At 43.7% G+C, this 21,233-nt stretch overlaps 1 protein-coding gene across 2 annotated transcripts; it reads right to left on the reverse strand.

Moving 5' to 3' along the window:
• Positions 1-2,651: 2,651 nt before the first annotated feature.
• On the reverse strand, positions 2,652-17,447 carry SYT13 (synaptotagmin XIII). Of its 2 annotated transcripts, XM_010292853.1 has the most exons (7): positions 17,265-17,447; positions 11,961-12,183; positions 9,945-10,079; positions 8,408-8,412; positions 7,999-8,295; positions 3,370-3,499; positions 2,652-3,085 (listed from the first exon to the last, which is right to left on the reverse strand). In XM_010292853.1, exons 1-7 carry the CDS (start codon positions 17,445-17,447, stop codon positions 2,781-2,783), a joined length of 1,278 nt encoding a protein of 425 aa, XP_010291155.1. In that variant the 3' UTR covers positions 2,652-2,780. The 2 variants fall into 2 exon arrangements, with proteins under 2 accessions (XP_010291155.1, XP_010291147.1); XM_010292845.1 differs by lacking the exon at positions 8,408-8,412 and having other exon boundaries at positions 7,999-8,312.
• Positions 17,448-21,233: the final 3,786 nt, after the last annotated feature.

The following is a 21,233-nucleotide window of genomic DNA, read 5'->3' on the forward strand; positions in this document are numbered from 1 at the left end:
GAGATTAAAACATTGGGTATAAGATTCATTGGCATACTGAAATTTTCTGTTTGTTTGTTTGGCCAAAGCTGGTTTTATCACTCTCTTCAAAATTACAGGAGTCCTGTAACTCCTGGCTACACTTCCTATAAAAGCAATAGCAGTGTAAAGATAACAGAGTTTTCAGTGTGCATCAACTTTGTCGGTCTCTTCAGAGAATCACAGCATTGCTGAGGGTGGAAAGGACCTCTGGAGATCATCTTGTCCAAACCTGCACCTGCTCAAAGTGGGGTAAACTAAAGCAGGTTGCTTAGCACTGTGTCCCATCAGATTTTGAGTGTCTCCAAGGATGGCAACTTGTTCCACTGTTTGACCTCTTGGCAACTTGTTCCAGTGTTTGACCATCCTCACAGTAAAAAAGTTTTGGTTTTTTTTCTTTTTTCTTTTTTTTTTTCCCCATGTGTTCAAATGGAATTTCCTGTATTGTGATTTGTGCCCTTGCCTCTTGTCCTGTCACTGGACACCACTGGGAAGAGTCTGGCTCCATCTTCTTTTCTCCTCTCCAAGATCAGATGTTTATACATATTCCCCCCTCGACCCTTCTCTTGATCAGGCTGAACAGTCCCGGCTCTCTCAGCCTCTTCTCCTACAGAAGGTGCTCCAGTCCCTTAATCATCTTCATGGTCATTTGCGGCACTCCCTCCAGTAAGTCCATATCTTTCTTGCACTGGAGAACCCAGAACTAGACACAGCACTCCAGATGTGCCCTCACCAGTGCTGAGCAGAGAAGAAGGATCACCCCCATTGACCTGCTGGCAATGCTTTTCCTGACGCAGCCCAGGACACTGTTGGTTGTCTTTGCTGCAAGAGCGCATTGCTGGCTCATGTTCAACTTGGTGTCCACCAGTACACCCAGGTCCTTTTCTGGAAAGCTACTTGCCAGCCCCTAGGCCTGCAGTGGTGCATAGGATGGTTCCTGCCCAGATGCAGGACTTCGCACTTCCCCTTGTCAAACTTCAGAAGGTTCCTGTCAGCCCATTTCTCCGGCCTCTCCACATCCCTCTGAACGGCAGCACAACCTCCTGGAGTATCAACCACTACTCACGGTTTTGTATCATCTGCAAACTTGCTGAAGGCACACTCTCTCCCATTGTCCATGTCATTTATGAAGATGTTAAACAGTGTCAGTCCCACTACCAGCCTGAGTCACCACTAGTGACTGGCTTCCAGCTGAACTTCATTCCCCTGTTCTATGGTGCTTCAGCCAGTTTTCAGATGCTGGTTCTGGTGGTTTCCCTTTGCCAACAGGATGGCAGCCTTCACTTGACAGTCTGCTAGACTTGTTTGACTAAGTCATCAAAATGGGATGGATACTAGATAAAGCCTAGCTTAATATTTTGAATTAAACAGAGGATCAAGCTGACCCTGCAAAAAGAAGACCTCTGTTTTCCAGTGCTACAAACGATATGGTTCTCGTCTTAGACTTTTGGATGCCCCATGCAAGTCCCTTAAAGCTGTCTGCTACTTGAAATAAAGTGGTAGGACAAGCAATGTGCTTAGAGGGTCATAACATCATCATTGCCAATGCCAAACTTTCAGTCCATCTAGACACAAGAAAAAGACAGTAAATGGTAATACTTAAGCCGAGTCAAATCTTGAAAGTGCACACAAAAAAAACAGCCCTGGAGAGTCTGTCTGGTCAGTGAATTCCTTCTGTCTGGAAGTGATGAAATACATGGGAGTTCTTAAGGGTTGTCTTTGAGTAATGCTGGTATGAGGATTTGAGTGCAATAGTTAACAGTCAAACCAAAACCATCAATCAACTGCTAAGGTATGAAATGATTCCGCTTCTTTTGTCTAGTCTTAGATGTTGCCTGAAATACAAATGACAGTATTTGAAACTTTCTAGCTCAGAAAAACCCAAACAGAAAAGATGGCAGTAAGCAGAAAGATTTGGTTACAAGTTTTTGGAGGTACATCAACAGTAATTTTTTTGTCCGTGTTTAGGGTCTTCCTGGGTGCCACTGTAGAAAGACAGTAGATATAGGCATTCTGCTAAAGGATCCTGAAACATTCATGTTTTCATCAGTTTTCATGAATCCTAAATACAAGGTATCAAACACTCCAGGAAACAAAAGTGGGGGAAGGTATTTGACTTCTTGTTTGGCAGTGTTTGCTTCAAAGGTTACAGAGGATGATAGTGTTGACTGTCTCACTCTCTCATCTTCCTCTGCTCTCTCCCTAGTTCTGTGTCTTTTTCTAGGTATCCATCTACTGCACATGGGCTTTACTCTGTCTTTCGTACTGATACTTTGCATCTGCAGTGAAAGTTAGTTTTGTGATCTTCATTTCTCACAGTCTTATGAAGTATTATGAAAAACAGCGACTGGTATAACCTGCTGCATGTTTGAGATTATGGAGCCAGCTCTCATCAGGGACTTAGGTGACAGTGCTAAATGCCAAGGAGTGGCTTACATTTCCATGATACCTTTGCTCCCTTCTGCTCCGCTACAGAAATGGGGACCTCACAGAAATGACAGGGGCAGGCCAATAAAATTCATTCAAATCATCCAGGCAGCCAAGTCTCCTGTTTGAGAGAACTGCTCGATTAGGTGAGAGATTGTTCTCTATTTTCCAGACAGTTTCCTGGGCTAGGATGAGGCAGAAAAATCAGAGAAGGTGGTGTAAGAAGAATGCTGTGCTGAGCAACTTTGTGGAGGGGAAGATGGAAGGTGAATGCAGCTTATTCCCTCAAGTGCAGAGGCCTGGTGGAAATCTGGTTGGCAGTAATCGTGATGAGCCTACATGTGGAGCTGGTGCCACATGGCTATCTGTCTCCTGGGGTTCCTCAGCATTTCTTCCCAGTGGTTCCTCTCCGTGCCCATGATGTGCAAGCCCAGGCTGCATTTGCCAAGCACGTGGCTCTGGCCAGCACCATCCTGGCTCAGCATTTCCAGCTCCACACTGGAGGCACTCAGGAGCTCGTGAGGCACCTCAAACATGATCATCTCATTCCACACAGGGTTGATCTTGTGTTTTGCACGTTTGGTCTGCTTCTTTTTCAGCTTCAAGGACTGATGTCTCAGTGTCACCTTGACAGAAACATCTGTATAGGAAGTGAAGAGAGACACCATATTAATGAGCATGCAACAAAATGAATGCAAGAGAATTTTAAGTGGTGACAGTTAAACCGGTGACAGACTGAGAGAGAGAACATAAGAAACATTGATCTTGGGGGGTTTGGTTTTCACTTTTTAGAAATTATTCAGGTGTCTTTGGCTTTCTAAGCCAAACATCTATTTTTTTCTGCCAAACACCACCCTTCCCACTTTCTTTCTAGATTTACATAATAACAGAAGCAACAGTCTGTTTTCTTGCTATTCTACTCACCATTACCAAGAAGATCTTTCAGCTGCTTGGAATGGAGATTTTTAGCCTTAATAATCACCACCAGCAGGCGGTTAGCTGCTGGCAGGTAGCTGATAGAGAGCAGAACCTCCCCGTGGCCTGTAGACGGCTCCTGGAAATGGAAACACAGAAAGGGTTAATTTTTTATACAATCTTGACCATAACATTAAGAAAACTAAACAGTACAAGGTGGTGGGTAGAAGGTTGTGGACCGACCAAGTTGTCTCCCTGTCTTTGTCCGGGAGATCCTTCCAGTTACACTGGATGAGAATAAACCTGGCAAAGATGTCTGAGAAGGCTCCTCCACTCATAAGGCCCTGATCATGTGAGTTACTGCTTTCTTCTGTGGCTGGAAAGTAACTGCTTCCTAGCATCTACTTTTAGTGGAATATTTAGTCAGATGAAGAGGATTTGGGGCTGAACTACATGCAAGATACTCCTTTTTTGAGAGATTATCTAGATGCCCTTTATTTACGTCCCCTACTTCCACCACTGCTGTTCATAATTCACTCTCCATTTCAGCTGCTCTTTTTGTGGAGGGAAGGTGGAAGGTGAATGCAGCTTATTCCCTCAGGCGCAGAGGCCTGGTGGAAATCTGGCTGGCAGTAATCATGGTGAGCCTACATGTGGAGCTGGTGCCACATGGCTATCTGTCACCTGGGGTTCCTCAGCAGTTCTTCCCAGTGGTTCCTCTCCGTGCCCATGACATGCAAGCCCAGGCTGTGCTTGCCTGAGGAAGCTCTGACCAAACGTGGCCCCAGGTCCACACTGCCTAGCAGGAGCGTAGGGCTCCCTGGGAAAGAATAGGCGATACCCGGGGCCGTGCCACACAGCTGGACCCTGGAGCTGGAGTTGAACTTTCTCTGGCACCTTTATTTGGTATGGGGAAAAACCCGGCCAGCCTGAAAGCCTCCATGAGCTGGGGACAGTGCTTTACTCTTCCTTCCTGGCCTGCTGTCCCTCAGGCCTGTGAGCAGCTCTCCCTGCTGCCCCTGCGGGACTTCCTCCAGGGCAAACGTGCTGAACCATCAGGCACTCACTTCAGGGGACCACATATTTCCCTTTCCCTTTCCCTTTCCCTTTCCCTTTCCCTTTCCCTTTCCCTTTCCCTTTCCCTTTCCCTTTCCCTTTCCCTTTCCCTTTCCCTTTCCCTTTCCCTTTCCCTTTCCCTTTCCCTTTCCCTTTCCCTTTCCCTTTCCCTTTCCCTTTCCCTTTCCCTTTCCCTTTCCCTTTCCCTTTCCCTTTCCCTTTCCCTTTCCCTTTCCCTTTCCCTTTCCTCCCCGTTTCTTCCCATTAGCGATTGTCCTCTTAGCCTCCTGACCTTTCTCCCCTTCCTTCCCGCTTGCCCTGGACCAGCACTGATTCCCCGGAGGGGGAAGCAGGGGAGCATAGCCACAGCGCCCATGGCTCTCCCCTGGGAGAGCAGGGCCGTTTGCCCCTCGGGAGCCGGCGGGGAAGGAGAGGAAGGCGCCCCCGGGGGAAGCCCCCGCCGGTGTGGGCGGGGCTTCCAGCCTGCGGCGAGGGGCGAGCAGTTATTCTCTCAGTGAGCAGGAGCTTGTGACAGAAATCTGGTTTAGTGTGAGGTTAATGACCCAGAAGAGTCCCAGAAAGCCAATGTCAATTCAATAGACTCCCTTTGGACTCCTTAGCATGATTTACACGCTTTAGGACAGACAGCCCTTCTCCAGGCCATTTCTGTGCTCTGCACTCTCACTTCGAAGTGAGCTATAAATATTTCAAACTAAGTTTTCACCCAGTTACTCACAACAGGCAAGGACAGGCCCCTGTATGCTCCCCATGAGCTGACTGACTCTCCAGAAAACATGGCTGTCATCGCTGTCTGGTTTGAATGACTTATCTGTCGTGCACAAATCAGGTGGGAGGCCATTAGCGAGGAAGCCTGCAATTCAATCCCAAATCAGCCCAAGTAAATCCTTTTTCATGCACTCAGGTAGCAACGAAGGCCTCATATGTATTTCACTTACATAAATCCTGTCCTACATCTAAGTGGATCTTAAAAAACCCCACACATAAACCCAGAGGCAGATTCAAACTGCTGTAAGTCCACAACAAAAGAACAGGTGCTTGTACATGGAGGGACAAATGCAAATACCACCTCAATACAAACGCACTATTTAGGCAAGTAGTAAGTTGCTTTTGTTTATTTACCCCCTCTACATCTCACCAGGTCCCGCTCTGTAGCTCTTGGCCAGAATTTGGTTCCCGTAGCCCCAGGCACAGGTAGATACGGTGGAGACTGGGGAGGCTGGGGGTGGCAGGGCTCTGTAGACGTGCACAGACGCATGCACGCACACGCAAACACACACCTTGTACACATGTGTCACATCTTGCGCTTATGGCTTTCTGGCTCCTAATACTCTGATCAAGTTTTTGACAAGCCTGTAACCACATGAAACCAAAAGCTACAATGGTTGGTCTCTGCTGGAGTTTTGTGTGAAGAGACCAAGCCACGGGTACTTTTCCTTCCCCCTCCTGGGTTTTGTTTTTTTCCTTTTTCCTATTAAAACCCATAACCTGCACTTTGTGCTGCAACCTTGCAGATTCACACAACCCCCAGAGCTTCAGTCTTCCTTTCTGTGCAATAAGGATAAAAAGCATCAGGGGGTCATCAGTGAATTACGTGTGCAGGGCACCATGAAATCACAAAAGGGAAGGTGCTATGCACGGAGCCACTATCATCACTGTCATTAGCAAAGCACTGGGAGGGAAGGAAGACAAGATAAGGATATCAGTCTGCAATATCTACGCTTTGCATTTCTCACAGCAGTCCATGAATTCCTGAATACTAATTACATTACCTGGTTAGCTGTAAGCTCCCCTCTGAGCCCCTTCCTTTACGTGTGGGAGAATTACTGGGAAGGTAGGAATGAAATTTCTGCACCTCATGGCTTTTCAAGGAAATGTCAGACTTTAAACAAAGCCCAGTAACTTTGTTCCTGGATGGATGCCGTCAAAAATAGCTCCTCTTTTTTGATCAGTTCTTCCTCACTCCCTCCTGCTCTGGTTCTCGATGAATGATTCAGGATCTGTATATAAGCTATCTGTGCAATGGTTGGCTCTCTCAGGTCCCAGATGACGCAAATTCAGCTTTCACTGCACATCCTCAGCTCAAACTGGGGCACTGTTCAGCAGTACTGTTAGTGTTAACCTTGTGCTGTCAGCCTGGAGAAGAAATGAATGCTGCCCTGTTTCTATGCATAGTTGTGAAGCTGGACCAAGGCAGAGTCAGGACTCCATCAGGTGTACTTGAGTGACAAGTGACCATTGCTGTGAACAGGCTGTTCCTTGGGTATTGCTTACAAAGTAGATACTACAGTAGATTGGGGGGAAGTGGGCTCCATCTATCTCAGCTTAGGAATTTAAATCATTATATTGGAACAATTTCGTTTGGACGTCTCTTTTTATAGCAGCAGACTGGGGACACCTTTCAATTTACAGCTATTAGGCAAATATTTAGCCATGTGCTTGAAGTCTATTAAACTGATTCAGACCACCCATTTGTTGCTGCTGCCTCTCTGCCAGAGGTTTTTTAGAGTGGCCAGCCCTATTAAAATTCAAGTGGTGATCAGATAAATTAGCATTACTGGAAATCAGAAATGCTAACTCTGTACTCTGTGATTGTGACCAACTCAGTGGAGATCCCTCACCCCTGATGGTGACAAGCAGTAATTTATTTTAGCAAGCTTAGCGACAATGCTAGTGTTGTTTTGCATTGCTTACCCTGTCCAATACCAGAATACAATAGGTACCTGTTAGTAGCGATGTACTAGTACCAACAATAGCAGCACCCTGCTGCCATGTTGTTAAGTCTATTGCTGCTGCTAGAAAAATAATCTAGTTCATGGCAGGGAAAAGGCTTCTGAGGAAATGTGCAAGAAATTAGTGCACATGAAGCATCCCCTGTACTGACTTCAAGTACTGTTGGAATCCTTCCCTCCATTTTTCCTGTCTGTGCAGCTGGGAAGGTGTGGATAAGGAAGGAAGGGAGGTTTTGACATTTAAGAAAACCAACACGATACAATGAGTGATATTTTGACATCTCCTAGAAAGAATAGCATTGCTGAATTGATCCAGTAAGGATAAGTGGTCTTCAGTCAAACATCTCATTCCCAACAATGTATTTCACTCCTAGCTTAAGGCTCCCTGGGGTGCCACTGTGTGCCCTGCCTGCACCCAGCTCTACAGAGTCCCTCCGTCCTGCTCTGTAGGATCTCTGTAGGCTCTTGCCACCACAGTCCTGCATAGCTAATTCACAGAAACTCACGTAACTTTTTCTAGACATAGGCTTTGAATCACATATATCAGTGTCAGATTGTCATGTAATTGAGGGAGGATGAGAGGGAGTTTTGACACATCTTAACTGCCAGGAGCTGTAGATGGAAGGGCTGGGTTGATGGGCCTTTGATTGCTTTCTGAAATGGTTAGCTACAAACCAACACAGACCTCTGCAGTCACACATCACCCCTCTAAACCTGGCTCCAAACAAATAAAGCCACCCACTGACATGCAGCCATCTTGGAACAGGGCTTCGCTTGTCCGAACAATTTATCATTAGAGTTTCTGGACTACTGACACAGACTGAGTCCATACCTTCTCTGGGGTCTTTAGCCTTTCCCACTGGGCCATCCCAAAGGACTCCTCTATGTTAGCAAGGCTCAGTTTGAGTTCCCCCACAATGCTGTGTCTGGAGAACTTGTCGCAGTTTCTCAGGGTGAGAGTCAGTGTTCCCTCTGGCATCTCCTCCTCCGTTAACGGGAATCGCAGGACCTCCTCCCAGAGGGTGTGAAGCACTTTCTTCTTCAGCTCTGTCTGGGCCTCAGTAATACCGGACTTGCTCACCAGTGTGCCCAGTATGTAGCAATGGCAGCCAGCATCTTGGTCCCCACTCTTTCTGCCATGCATAGCTGGAAAAGAAAGATTGATTGTAAGGACCTCTCACAAAAGACAGCCCATAAACATCTGTGGCTCAATTGCTCATTTCATGAGACCCATAAAATACAACAGCTGCATTGTTGCAGACATTGACCCCTGTTCCTGCTTGCATGGGGCAGACTAAGTTGTGAGCCCATGCTGTGGTGTTTTCCTTATGCTGCACAATGTCCTTGTCCTTCCACCACTGCAGAAGGATTCTGTTAGTGTTTGGGAGAGCAACAGCTTAGTTCAAGGAAACATGTTCTGTTGAAAGACACAGAGCAGCAATAAGATGAGACACAGCATGGCACAGGGATGGGCAGCTCTCATTTACTTTTACCTTGGCACAGAAAGAATCCTTCTTAAAAAGATTTTAAAAGCAGGTTGGTCAGTCACAAGATATCAGAGATGGGAGAGACCTCCCTCTTGGCACACATCCACCCCTGCAGGTCAGTGTGGCTTACGTCTAAGGGTTATTGCATTCTGCTCGTCCAGCCTCTAGTAAATGACTCCTTCAGAAGCCATCCCACAACATGAAAGAGCTGTGTCAAGAGACTTTCATCCTAATTTTAGATCCATTTTATGTTGAAAAGCCTAGAGTGAGAATGACGTTTCACACTCCTCTTCAGCTGCATCAACAGAATTGTGCTGCCTTCTCTGCAGCAAGAGGAGCACGCCTTCCTCTGAGGTGTCATGAAGCAGTATGGCTTTGTGGGCAAAACTGAAGTCCTTGATGCAGCCAGTCCAAGGACAGATGCTCCTGATCTACCAAGTCCCATGGCTCACAGGTTTTGCTGGTTTCTCGGGGGATTAGAGCTGGTGAGCGGAGTTAGATCCTGCCCAGGTGGCAGTGGGACACCCAGGGAGGAGCAGGCACGGGTGTTCACCCTCGAGGGAAGCTGTGGTCTTGCTGCTGGCAGGACCCACAGCAGCGGCTGCCATTTAGCACCCTTTCAATTCTCGCTTCAGAGGGTGTGATTTGATTAGGTTCCCACAGAGATCTGTGTTGTTCATGAATTATTCAGTCAGCTTATTTTACTTTCCCAGGGGAACTGATGATGCTCCAGCCCTGAGCGGAGAAGCTGTTACAGTTGTCAGTTCCCACTTCAAAGAGTGACACAGAGCCTGCCTGCCTGGTCAGGTGCAGCCAGAGGGACCTTCCTCGGTGGCCTACAAGATAAGTCTTCTCTCTCCAGCTCAGCCTTTGACTTGACTTGAGGAAGAGGCAGAAGGGAGTGGGTCAAGTTGAAGAATGAAAGTTATAGAAAGGAAGGAGATAGCAACCCCCTTCCCCCTGCCCCCAAAGGGAAAAATAAAAAGAAGAGGTTGCTTTGTACCATATCTGGGACTCAAGGAGCCCATTCTGGTTCCTGACTTTTTGACAGGAAAGTTGACAGCTTTTGAGCTGTGCAAACAATTGTTCCCAAGCCATGCCCTGCACGGTCACTTCAAGCAGTGACATTGCCAGGTATTTCTATTCTGCAAGCCCAGAAACAGTGAAACATTCAGTGGTCCTGGGGACACATGTTGATTTTACAGTGGGAGGGGAACCTTCTATAAAACCAACAGGTGTCTTGTACCCTCCAGATGGAGAGTCACCAGTGGAAGATGTCTTTCCCCCTTACCTTCCAGAAGGGCCACACGCAGCTCGGCTTTTTGTTGATCATATGCAAGGGAGTAGCGCAGCTCAGGGGCCTGGTTGCAGCTGGCCGCCCTTTCTGGGTTCAAGTGCTCTGTGACACACACGTCCTTTACTACACCTGGAACTGAAATAACTCCTTTAGCAAACAGGTCTTCGCCTTCCAAGGAGAACAAATCCACCCTGTCTTGACTCAATTTTTTTAAATGCCTTACTATTCCTGCACCTTGTATGCAGGAACATCATTTATGTTCCTTCTTCCTCCATCACCGTATCTCCTTTTTGCTCTATTTTCTCATACTTTCAGCTCTTTCTACAGCACTTGGACAAGTCTTCTGCTCTCTACCACCTTTTGCTCTAAGATGGTTCACAAACTCACGCTTTTACCTTGTGTCTAAACTACACTCTTGTTATATTGTTTTAAATTGTTTTTAACTCGCATTGGTGAATTAATTCTTTGGAATGAGAACTTGAGTCTGCTTTTGAGCTGCCATGCAACATTGTGTTAGTTCAGACATCTCTAAACATTTTTTATTTTTAACAATACAATCTTTGTCATGCAGAAGACCCCTATTTCCACAGGGTTGACCAGGTTGAATATAATGAGCTTGAGAAGCTGTGAGGTAGTTTCTACACATGCAATTTTGAAGTTGAGTACATATTTCATACTGAAATAAAGCAAGTTGCAAGACTAAAAGGGAAGCCACAGCTTTTTGTCATCAAAAACTGTTATCTGCATGGTCAGTTTTGATTCACACAGAAAACAATAGTGGGACCAGGACTTTTCCTCCTAAAAATCTCAGCCACAGTCCAGACCATTTCAATGCAACACCGAAAGGAGAATGCAACAATTTTTGTTTTATTTCTGCAACACTTGAGCTATGAAATCAGGCACAGCAGGAAGCAAACTTGCTTGTGCCATTAGCAGTGCAGAGATGCTCTTATACCAACACTTATTTAAAGCTTTATCCTACATGCAGCCATCATCCTTCAGCCTCTCCACCCTATAATCTTCTCCCTGATACCTAAGGATGTGGCTCAGACAGTCTCTTCCTCCAATGAAGCTGCTTCCCATAGTACTTTCTTTTCCATACTCACAAGTCTCAGGGTGGAAGGGCGACTGTAGCAATTGTCCTCCCAGAAGAGCAAAAATATAATCTCAACCAATTTAAAAAAGCTAAGAGTTGTCTTTAAAAAAATCATGACAGATGGCATTGTATCTCTGGCAAATCTTCAGGAAGGTTTTATTAATGTGGTAACCATAAGAGTCAATTATCTTGTTAAAAGACAGCTGTGAAGGTAAAAATCAGTATGGAAGCAATACAGACATGCTGCCAGATGTATATAATTAACATTGTATTTTCTCTCAGGCTCCAGGAATCTTATGTTCTAGGCTTTGGCATGTTACCCTTTGGTCTGGCTGGAAAACAAGAATTCTGTTTGGCAAAAGTGTCTGAGGTGTCAGCCTTTGGTTTCACTGCACATTACAACAAGCCAAGACCATCTCACCAACTGGTGGAAAAAAAGCAGCACATAAAATAAAGTAGAAGCCTGAACCCCTGCTGTCAGTGTCCCTGACAAGGACAGTTGTTGGACAGCTAACATTTGTCCTGGAGGAGATACTCTGCCTAATTTTGTCTGGATATTTCACCTATACTCTGGCAACTGCTCTCATTAAAACTACGCTAAATACGAGCTTTTCTACAAAATGTCTGCTTCCAGTGAGCCAGATTCTTCAACACAAAGATGTTTAGGTAAAAATTTTACAACCAGACACAACTACAGCTTTGTTATCTGAATGTCCTGACGAGCTCCATGACTACTTTCTATTAAACACATGCACTGAAGAGAGAGAACTCACAATGCTCATGATAAGAGAACAAAAAGCACCTCATCTTCATTTTCACATTTATTTCTCTAACTACAATCACATTATGCTCAGAAGTATTACAGAACTACACCCAGAAAAGAAATTGTTTGTCTGAAGACCAAACGCTCCTACCGTTTTGAGGGAGAACAAACAGCTCTTCATTGACTTGTATCTTCATCCTGTTCTCATCCAAACAAGTATGTTTTCCAGTAGCTGGTTCTTCTGTTGTCTTCAGGGAGTACTGCGTGTAGTTAACAATTTCAGGTGAAGTTACTTCTGGTTTGGGGCCATAAATGTTGGGAAACTTCAGGAGTGGTCGAGGCTGGACTGGCTCTGCAGTTTTCTTAACGTTGAACTGAAAATTAAAACCTTGTTGGTTACTTTGCACTAGTTAGACTAATTCTTCCAATTCTCTCAGTGTTAAATGTGCTGAGACAAAGGGAGAAAAGACAGTGCCTCTGGTCATTCTTACTGTCATTGGTTCTTGTGTTGTAGAAACCACTGCCTGTATGTCCAGAGATTTTCTTGCCAAAGCTGATACCCTTCTACTTGGTGTATGTCTTTTCAGATTTACTCCTCTACAGATTTTTGGTTGCAACAAGAAAAAGATATGTTCTTATTGTTTGATTATTCTTCTGTTCTTGTACCAGTTATCCTTCTTCCATAAGTCTGTTTTTTCTCTTAGCACAGAAATCAACCATGAAGTTCATTTTGCTATGACTGAGGTATGATATTTTTTACCCTGATGTTTGAAGTCAAATCCAAGGTCAAGCAGCTATAGCCACCCACAGATTTCAGAGAAATTTATATGAGTATGCAGTAAGCATTAGAAAGGCAAAGGCATGGATCATACAGTCACTTGGAGCAAGTACAACCATGGTGTAATAAGACAAAGGACAACTGGTTGAACAAATGAGCCTAGCAATGGCATACCAAGAGTAGTTGCTTCAGTGGTCTTCTCAGCCTCTTGGACTGTCTTGGCTCTGTGGACCAGAGCTCCACCTGACCTTCAGACACACATTTCCCCTTTATTATACCGGAATTGAAATTTGGATTTATGGCTGAGTTTGATCTTAACATTTCAATTTCCTGATGAATTGTGAACATGGAATGAGCAGAAGAACCTGCAAGATGGTGTAATGCTCAGGCAGCCCAAGCAAAGGTTGTCACAACAGCATTACTGTTCTCCCAAAACAATGAAAAATACTTTAGTGGAATATAACAGTCCTGTTTTCCTTATATCCCAAGAAAGAATCCTGTCTGCTCACAACTGAAATCATTCCTGTTCAATGGGAAAGAACAAAAGCTGACTAGCAAATGACCGTGACTCTTGAAACAGATTTTATTAATGTTTTCAAAACACAAAAGATAAAAAGCAGAAGTAAAACTGCCATTTTGGTTGATTATTGTGCAGTGGGATTCTCTCCAACCCCTCTGCCTGCCAACTTATTCTGTGTTAAGTTTAGATCGAGGGTGAGCCAGAAAATGTTTGCAATTGTAATTAAAGTTTTTCTTTAGTCTCATTGTTTCCTATTAATAATCAGATGATGCCCTGAAGCACTTGTCTATGTTGGGACTTTGTGGTCCCAGTTCACATGTCCTGAGGGAGCATACCTATTCCTCAAGAAATAGAGCTGAAGAAAAATATCAGTCTTGGACTTTAGCTCTTTAGTCATACTCTGCTTATGGACATCATAGTACTATGGTTGCATGCACTTGGCAGTGGTAAAGAATTAATTAGGTCAGTGACACCATCTTCTCAAGGCAGCCAGTGAATCAGTGTTTGGGAAGTCTACTATGTAACATAGCATTGTGTCTTGTCTAATTTTAAGGGCTCTGAAAGAGAAGTGGGTTGAGAAAGAAAGAAAGATGTCACTGTGTGCAGTCCCCACCTAGCATTCAGCTGAGTTGAGATGTTATGCAAGACATACGGTGTGGGTCTGTAAGTGAGATCCCTCTTTTAGGCATGTGAGCCTCATCAGTCCTAAAATACACAGGAAATTTGAAGTTACTCATCCAAACCTTAAATGCAGCTCTCCGTTCTCCTAAAATTAAAGCAGATGAACCAAGCAAAATATGTTAGGAATCACTAGACAACAGCTCGAAAAACCAGGTCGCTTTTTTTCTGCAAAGGCATTACTTCTAACATGCATGCAGTGCCTGTCGTGGTGGTCAGTCTCTGCTGTTCTTTCTCCCCTGAAGCCGCTGTATAAGGCTGCTGTCCTGCCAGTCACTGACCATCACACCAGTGTGTGCTAGCACATGAAGCACTTTGCGATCCTTTGGGATGAAAAACACCATACAAATGTGAGGTATTGTTAGCACAATCTTTTCTTCCACTCGTTAAAAGCCAGACATTTAGTCAGGAAATCCATCAGCACAGCAAGTCAGAGCTCTACTGGGTCTAAATATTCCTCTTGTCTGTCTGCTTTGCAGAATTAGAGATGAGAGACATATGCAAGCACAGTGGGACTAGCCCACCCCCTCTTCCAACTGCATCTGCCTCTGTTTATTATTTTTGATGCCAGCTCTGTTCCTAAGTGCTGTTTGCTAATCTAGTTACATAGCAGTGCTCTATGGAAGCTCCCTTTGCAAATCAGTATGAGTATCTTAAATAAAGAAATGAGCAGAAGAGTTGAGATAGTCCTGCATAAAATGCATGAAAGCAAAGGAACCAAAAGTAGCAAGGAGGCTGCAACTGACCCTTCTGGGTCTCTGCCCAGTGTCACTCAAACAATGCACCAGTTTGTTGCCGTTGCTGGGTGCATTTAGGAATCTTCATTCTGCACTCTTTGCTGAGACATTGGAAATTTATAGTATTTTTTTAATAGTTCTGTAGATGTATCTTTGTGTTCGAATTCTTCCTCCTCACGTATGCAGGGCATGTCCATGGGGAACCTCTGTCTATAGCAAATACAAGCATCACTGTCATGGGAGATGCGCCAAGTGAATAAAAATCAGTCTTGCTTCATCTTGCTTTTGTCATCTCTGTTTATCAGAACCAGTGGCCCTGACAGGCTTCAATAATTAAGCATGTCAAGCACTGACTAGGATATACAGTGTACTAATCTAGTTGGAAAAAAGTCTCGACAGGGTAATTTATAAACATAGACACAGATGATAAAACTTCACAAGCTCAGAACTCAGTTTGAGATTCGTTCCTTCAAGGTATATAGACTGATTCTGAACCAGTGACAGCATAGGAGAATGCATGTTCCTGGCAAGAAAACTATTTTAACTGGAAAGAATTGTTAAACATACGGAATACGCAAACTAAGAACATTTTGCACTTTCTGTGACAGAATGTTCATTCAGCTGCTATAATTTGGCCAGATTTCTTTAAAAAAAACAACAAAACCAGTAATATTAGAAATAATACTTCTAATTAGTCTACAATGCTAAAATACAATCACTCAGGTAATAGTGATACACTGAGGATAGGTTGAATAATTTGGTCCCCTGTTGGTCAAATACTGGATTAAGTTATGGAAAAACTTGATGAATGTAGAAATATTGTGAGGACCATAACCTAATAGCTGCTGGGTACTGGAGGCTTAATTGGAGTTCATGGTGACTTACTGCATATTTCAGTCATGCAAGCAGGATGACACCCTGGAGGACAAGCTCCGGTATGAATTAACATTTTCCCAAGATGTTCCCAAAAGGCTGTATAAAGAAAAATGTCCAGTCCAAGGATGGAGATAAAGTAAAGATTTGAGAGGTTTCTGAGCTAGAAGATTAAAACAACAAAAAGTCTCTTGTAGAAAGAGACTGATGGTAAAGTTATCTGTGGGTAGGGTTGTTCCAGACAACAGCTAGAAAAGAATGCCATGCAAAGTGGTATGACTGCCAAAGTTACACATTCCTCATTCATTTTAACAGCAAACTTGGAAAATCTCAGCATTATTGTACACCTTTATATACAGGAGTTGGCAAATCCCCTGTATTGCTTAGAAAGGACAAGAAAGGAGCCTGGAAAGGACATGACAAAACTCTCAAACAGAATAGCAAGTGAAATTCATCCTAGGAAAATGCAAACAGGTATTAGGAGGTATTCACTGTGCTCATGGATGAAGGCTCAGAATTAGCAGCAATCTCTTGAGAAGTCCTAAGCTCAGTGCAGATGTTCATCCATGGTCAGTGGAGCCATCCTCCCACCCCCCAACAATGAAAAACTATGGTAATGCAATTCTGTGTATCTATCTGCACCAGATCTTACAATACAGTTAGTAGATCTGACCACCTTTCCTCAGAACAAATTGCAACAGGAGCATGAGGATGCCAGGGCTTTTTTCTACTAAAAGCCTAAGAGTGGTAGCCAGAGAGAGACAGAATATGTAATTACAAACACTACAGAGAAGTTCAGTTAGGACTCCTGCTACACTCTTTAAGAACACAAAAATAATAGACAGCTCAGATAATTAAAAGGCAAACAAAGACTGCCATACAACAGATCACTGGCCTTTGAAATTGGCTGCTATGGCATAACATTTGGTTGAATGGCTAGACAAAAGTGAAAAGGACATAGGCACATACAAACATCAAAAGCAACAGCAAAGAGATAATACTTTTTTTTCAGAGACTGATCAGTGCTATAGCTCATGCTAAAGACCATAGTCAACCAAGAAAATCAGTCAAACATTTCCCTTTGAAGGAGAGCTTCCCATTAATAAGTATATTAGAAGCGTCCTATAATTCCCCTTGCTCTTTTTTGCACTGAGCTCAGGAGTAAATCAGGGGTTTTGGATTCTAACAAGAAAGAAAGATCACACAGGGATGCCTGACATTATCCATACTCCACATTGCTTTTCTAGTAAGTAAAAAAGCAATTTACAGTGTGATGAGATTGTCCAGTCATCACACTCTAGATTCTCACTTGCATTTTATTATAATTTCAATTCCTTGTTTTAACTCCACACATAATTAATCCCCTCAGTTAGAGGGGCAGAGGGAGGAGGAGGGGTGATTTTCACAAGAAACCAGCTGTTGACAGGGAAATATCCTGCATGAACCGTAAGATATCATGAACAGACTTGGAGAAACAGCTGTTATAGGAGATCCCAGAAGGAGTCACCTCCTCTCTCCAATGCTGCATGCCACCTGGTAAAGTCCAGTCTTCTCTCCTCAGGAAATTATTTCCCTTGTGATCTAGCTTGACAGATAAGCAACATTTCCAGTTCTCCTCCCCTATTTTTGCCATTAGCAGCTTTCTCTTTGGCAATGTGGCAGCTGTCTCCTGCTCTGGTAATTCAGTGGGTCACCCAGCCCATCTCTTTTTCCCTCACTCCTCCTCCCATTAACGTGTTACATCCTGAATGCAGTAAGCAGATAAATAGGCAACATAAATCACATGCTGTCTAGCCCAACAGAGAAGTTGCATTCCCACCCTCTGCATTTAAAGAAAAATCATGGAGTAAATTAGAGACTGTGTCTTACTTGCTGGACTGGCTGAAGCACACTGGGTTTAGTATTTTCCGTGTCCTCCTCTTGGTCCTTTTCTGAGACTCCTTTCCCAGGTTGCTTGCATTTGCAGAAGCAGGTGAGACCGCAGAGGGCAAGGATGCTAGTTGCAGTCCCTAAGGTAGCCCCCAGGGCTATAATTGGGGCAGATAAAACCATTGTCCTGTGCTGCACAGGAGCAAAAAGCACAGAAACCCTGTGACTCCTTCTCCTCCCTGAGAGAGTAGCTCTCACACATCCACTCCGATTTCTAGCCTGGCTTCATTCTCCTTGGAAGTCTGAAAACAATTCTCTTGTGCAGCAAAGAAAAGGGACCAATCTAGAGACAGAGATAAATCACCCCACCTTTGCTAGGCAACAAGGCTACCTTTCTATCCTGATGGAGTTTCTGCTCCGGGTCAGGTAGAGGAAATAGTGATTGTGGTGCCTGCAATATCCATATAGCTGCAAACAGGCAGTTTTCATTGAAGCCTGTTCTCAGCTCCACTGGGAAAAGTCTGATGTGTGATAGAGAGGAAAGACGTCAGCAGAAGGGGCTGGGCCTTGCTAGTTAACTCACAGAAAGTGCAACCAAATGTTTTATCAGCTCTCTAGCAATATTTCTGAGGGCTAGCTTGCTAATTTGCTCAAGAAGTTGAATTTTTCTCTCTTAAGGCAAAGATAGTGACTGCCAAAAGGTGCTGGCTTGAGAAGCCCTGTTATGATAGCATTGCACGATAGCTCTCTAGTCAGAGTAAAGCCTGCGTGTGAGTCAGGCAAAACTTTCTCATTCTTCGGAAGCTGGGGAACAAACACATGCAAGAATTATGCACTGTCCCTCCCCTCACCGGCTTCCCCTCAAAGGGCAGGATCTGAACCTTTTGGAGCTGCTTTCTGGAGCATCAATGCAGAGCGGCACTTCTATTTAAAAAGACAGCAGAAAATCATATCAAACAAGACACACTGGCGCATATGCTGCTTCCTCTGGAGAGGATGAGAGAGCAAACAACATATGCTGGGTATTAGTCACACTGCTTACTACACCAGTGTCAGGCAGTGGGCTGGTGTGCACAGTAGAAGAACCTACATGAATAGACCTGAAGGGCTACATGTCCATCTCAGTTTTCTCTTGAGGTGACGGAGTGATTAACTTTCTCTGACTCATTTATTTTTGCCTTATTTCTCAGATTGCCCAACTTGGGGAAAAGGAGAATAAATGTCATCTTTCAATGTGTTTCTTGGACACAAAGAACCATTTTCCAGGTACTTCACAAAGAGTACCTAGTGGCCAGAAGATGATTATGATGATTAAGATGATTGTAATTCTGGGTCACTATATATCTGGGCCAGGGTGGAACCAGTAAGCAAGAAGCAAAATATTCCTTATAAGGCTGTGGAAAAAATGCCCAGTTCTACCGGGAGTTTCTTTTTCTTTCTATTTTGGAATACAGTTGATGCCTGTGGATCAGGGAAAAAATGAACTATGTACACAGAAATGTTTAGAAGTTCAGGTTTTTTGATCTTTCTGCAGCTCAAGTTTTGCCATGGATTTTTCTTTACTTTTTTTTTGATGTTTCACGACTTACTCATGACGATTCACTCAGTCTTTGTTCTATTATAGATGACATGTTCACCTCCCTGGCACAAAGCTTCCCTCACATACCCGACTCTCACTTTAATTTGTTACAGATTCCTCTTTAACACTGCAGCATCCTTATGGATGCAGTCCACATTCTGTCATCTTGCCTTCTCCTCACCCAACCCGGTGTATCCTGCCCCTCACTTCCAACCCTCTCAAGAACCCACCAAGAAGAGAATCACAATAGACTCCTTAAGAAGAGACAACCCCCCAATACACTGCTGAGCCATGGAAACTGGCCTTTCAGCTGAGCCCTTCCTTTCCACAGAAGGAAAACCTTGAGCTTTGTCTTCTGTCTATGCAGGAACATAAAAGTGGCCACACTGGGCTGGACTACTGGCACATCTCTCCCTGTGCTCGTTAGTGGGAAGAACATCACATAGAGGGGACTGAGAAATCTAACTAAAAACTCACTTTGCTTCTTGCTCTTCATGGCTCAGCAGCTTCCAAAGCCTTGAGCAGCATCTGTGTGCTTATCTCTGCTAATTGGAACTTTCTCTGCCAACAGGTAGACTGTTGCAATCATTTGCTGACGTACCTAATAACTACTTCATTCAGCCCGTAGTTTAAAAGGTAACATGGTAATCATAGGGCCACAAGGTCTTTATATTGAATTTGAAGAATGTACCATATTGTTACGGACTTACACAACCACTCAAGAGAAGTAGAAGAGAGGAAAGTGTGAAAGAGGACAAGAAGGATGGACCTACTCTTTACATACCTTTGGTTTCCTCCACATGATGGGTTCTTCCTCAAGGTGATAATGCAATCTAAGACACCTAGATCAGAGGCCCCTGAGATTCAGAAACCATATGAAAAGGAAGAAGGTGCTGTTAAGGGTAGAATACATTGACAGAGATTTGGAGTGGAGAAGGCATTCAGTCTATCTGTGAGATGAGATACAATCTTCATGTGTTTTCTACAAGCTGTTCTAAGAATTATATAAAGACTGCTTACAACAGGCTGTGGAAGGAAGGCCACATCAAAATCTCTCTGCGGGACAATAATTTAATAGTATACCTTTTCAAGATGTTTTCTAGATGCTCATATATGAAGATTCAGTTTTCATTGCCAGAAATTGTATATGTCGTGAAATACAAGATGTACAGAATCATCAACAGATATAATATTTTAATAATAATAGCCATTCAGCAGCCTTTTGCTGCTATTGCTAGGAAAACAAAACAGCTCTTGCTAAACATTGAATATTAGTAGTATGTGAGCTTCTACAAATGACAAGACAAAGATTGCAGAATTTTCTGTGTGCACTGAAGCATGTAACTGGTACAGATACATAATTTAACTGTAGCTTTGGCACATACCCTCACTGCATCTATCTATCATGGTTGCTTATTTTTAACACATCCTGTTCTAAAAAAATTGGACCATAAATGTATTTCAAAGTCAGCTTTACACTTGCTTGTTTTAACACCTAATAATAAAATTGCTTCTTTTTCTTTAAAGTAGAAGTAGGCTAAAATGAGTCCAGAATAATGACATTTCTCACTGGCCATTCACAATGATATTGTCCAGAATCACGTAATTGTTTTATCTGTCACATCTGCCATTAGAAAAAGACTTGCCAAGGCAGAAAGATGAAAGCCTGTTTTTGCAAGCTAAACTTTATGGGCAGGTTCAGGCCCAACAATGAGTTTTACAGTCACTCTATCCATATATTTTCTCCAGATTCTGATACAAGACATGTGTAAGAATGACAAAAGCATATATATGTTTTTTCAGCTCCTGATACTTCAGACATGAATATTCTGTGATGACAAAATATAAGGCATGGGACAACCTTTGGTGCTTATATATTCTTTGTTCCTGCTGTGAGCTTTTCCACTGATATTTTGGGCCTTCCTGTCCATTGGCTGTATATGTAAGAGGCTTTATCTGAAGGAAGTGTTGGTAGGACAGATCACATGAAGAATTACAAAAGCTTTTGTATTGCCTGGCTGTAGTTCACGCTTTACCAGAAAAAAGCCCTTTAATGCAATTGCCACCACTCGAATAAGCAGGTCAGGGATTTGCAACTCTTATTATGGCATTAGAAGACACAAATTGAAGTTCTCGAATCCCTCACTATCACAAGGAAAAGCTGACGTACATCTGAATGAAAGATGTTCGCAGGCTACTTTCACTGACTCAGCCCACTCCATCAGGGGCTGGTATGTGTGTCAGAGATACTCTGATTCTCACTGAGGCATATCACCAGGCAGAAGTGTGATTTAACAGATGGAAATAGGAAAGAGAGGTTTTTTTGCTGGGAAATCCTTGTAACAGTCAGATTTAGCCTGAAAGTGTAAGCTCATGTTTTCACTTGTATT

Source organism: Phaethon lepturus, unplaced genomic scaffold, assembly GCF_000687285.1.
Source record: "Phaethon lepturus isolate BGI_N335 unplaced genomic scaffold, ASM68728v1 scaffold20350, whole genome shotgun sequence".
NCBI classification, from domain to species: domain Eukaryota; kingdom Metazoa; phylum Chordata; class Aves; order Phaethontiformes; family Phaethontidae; genus Phaethon; species Phaethon lepturus.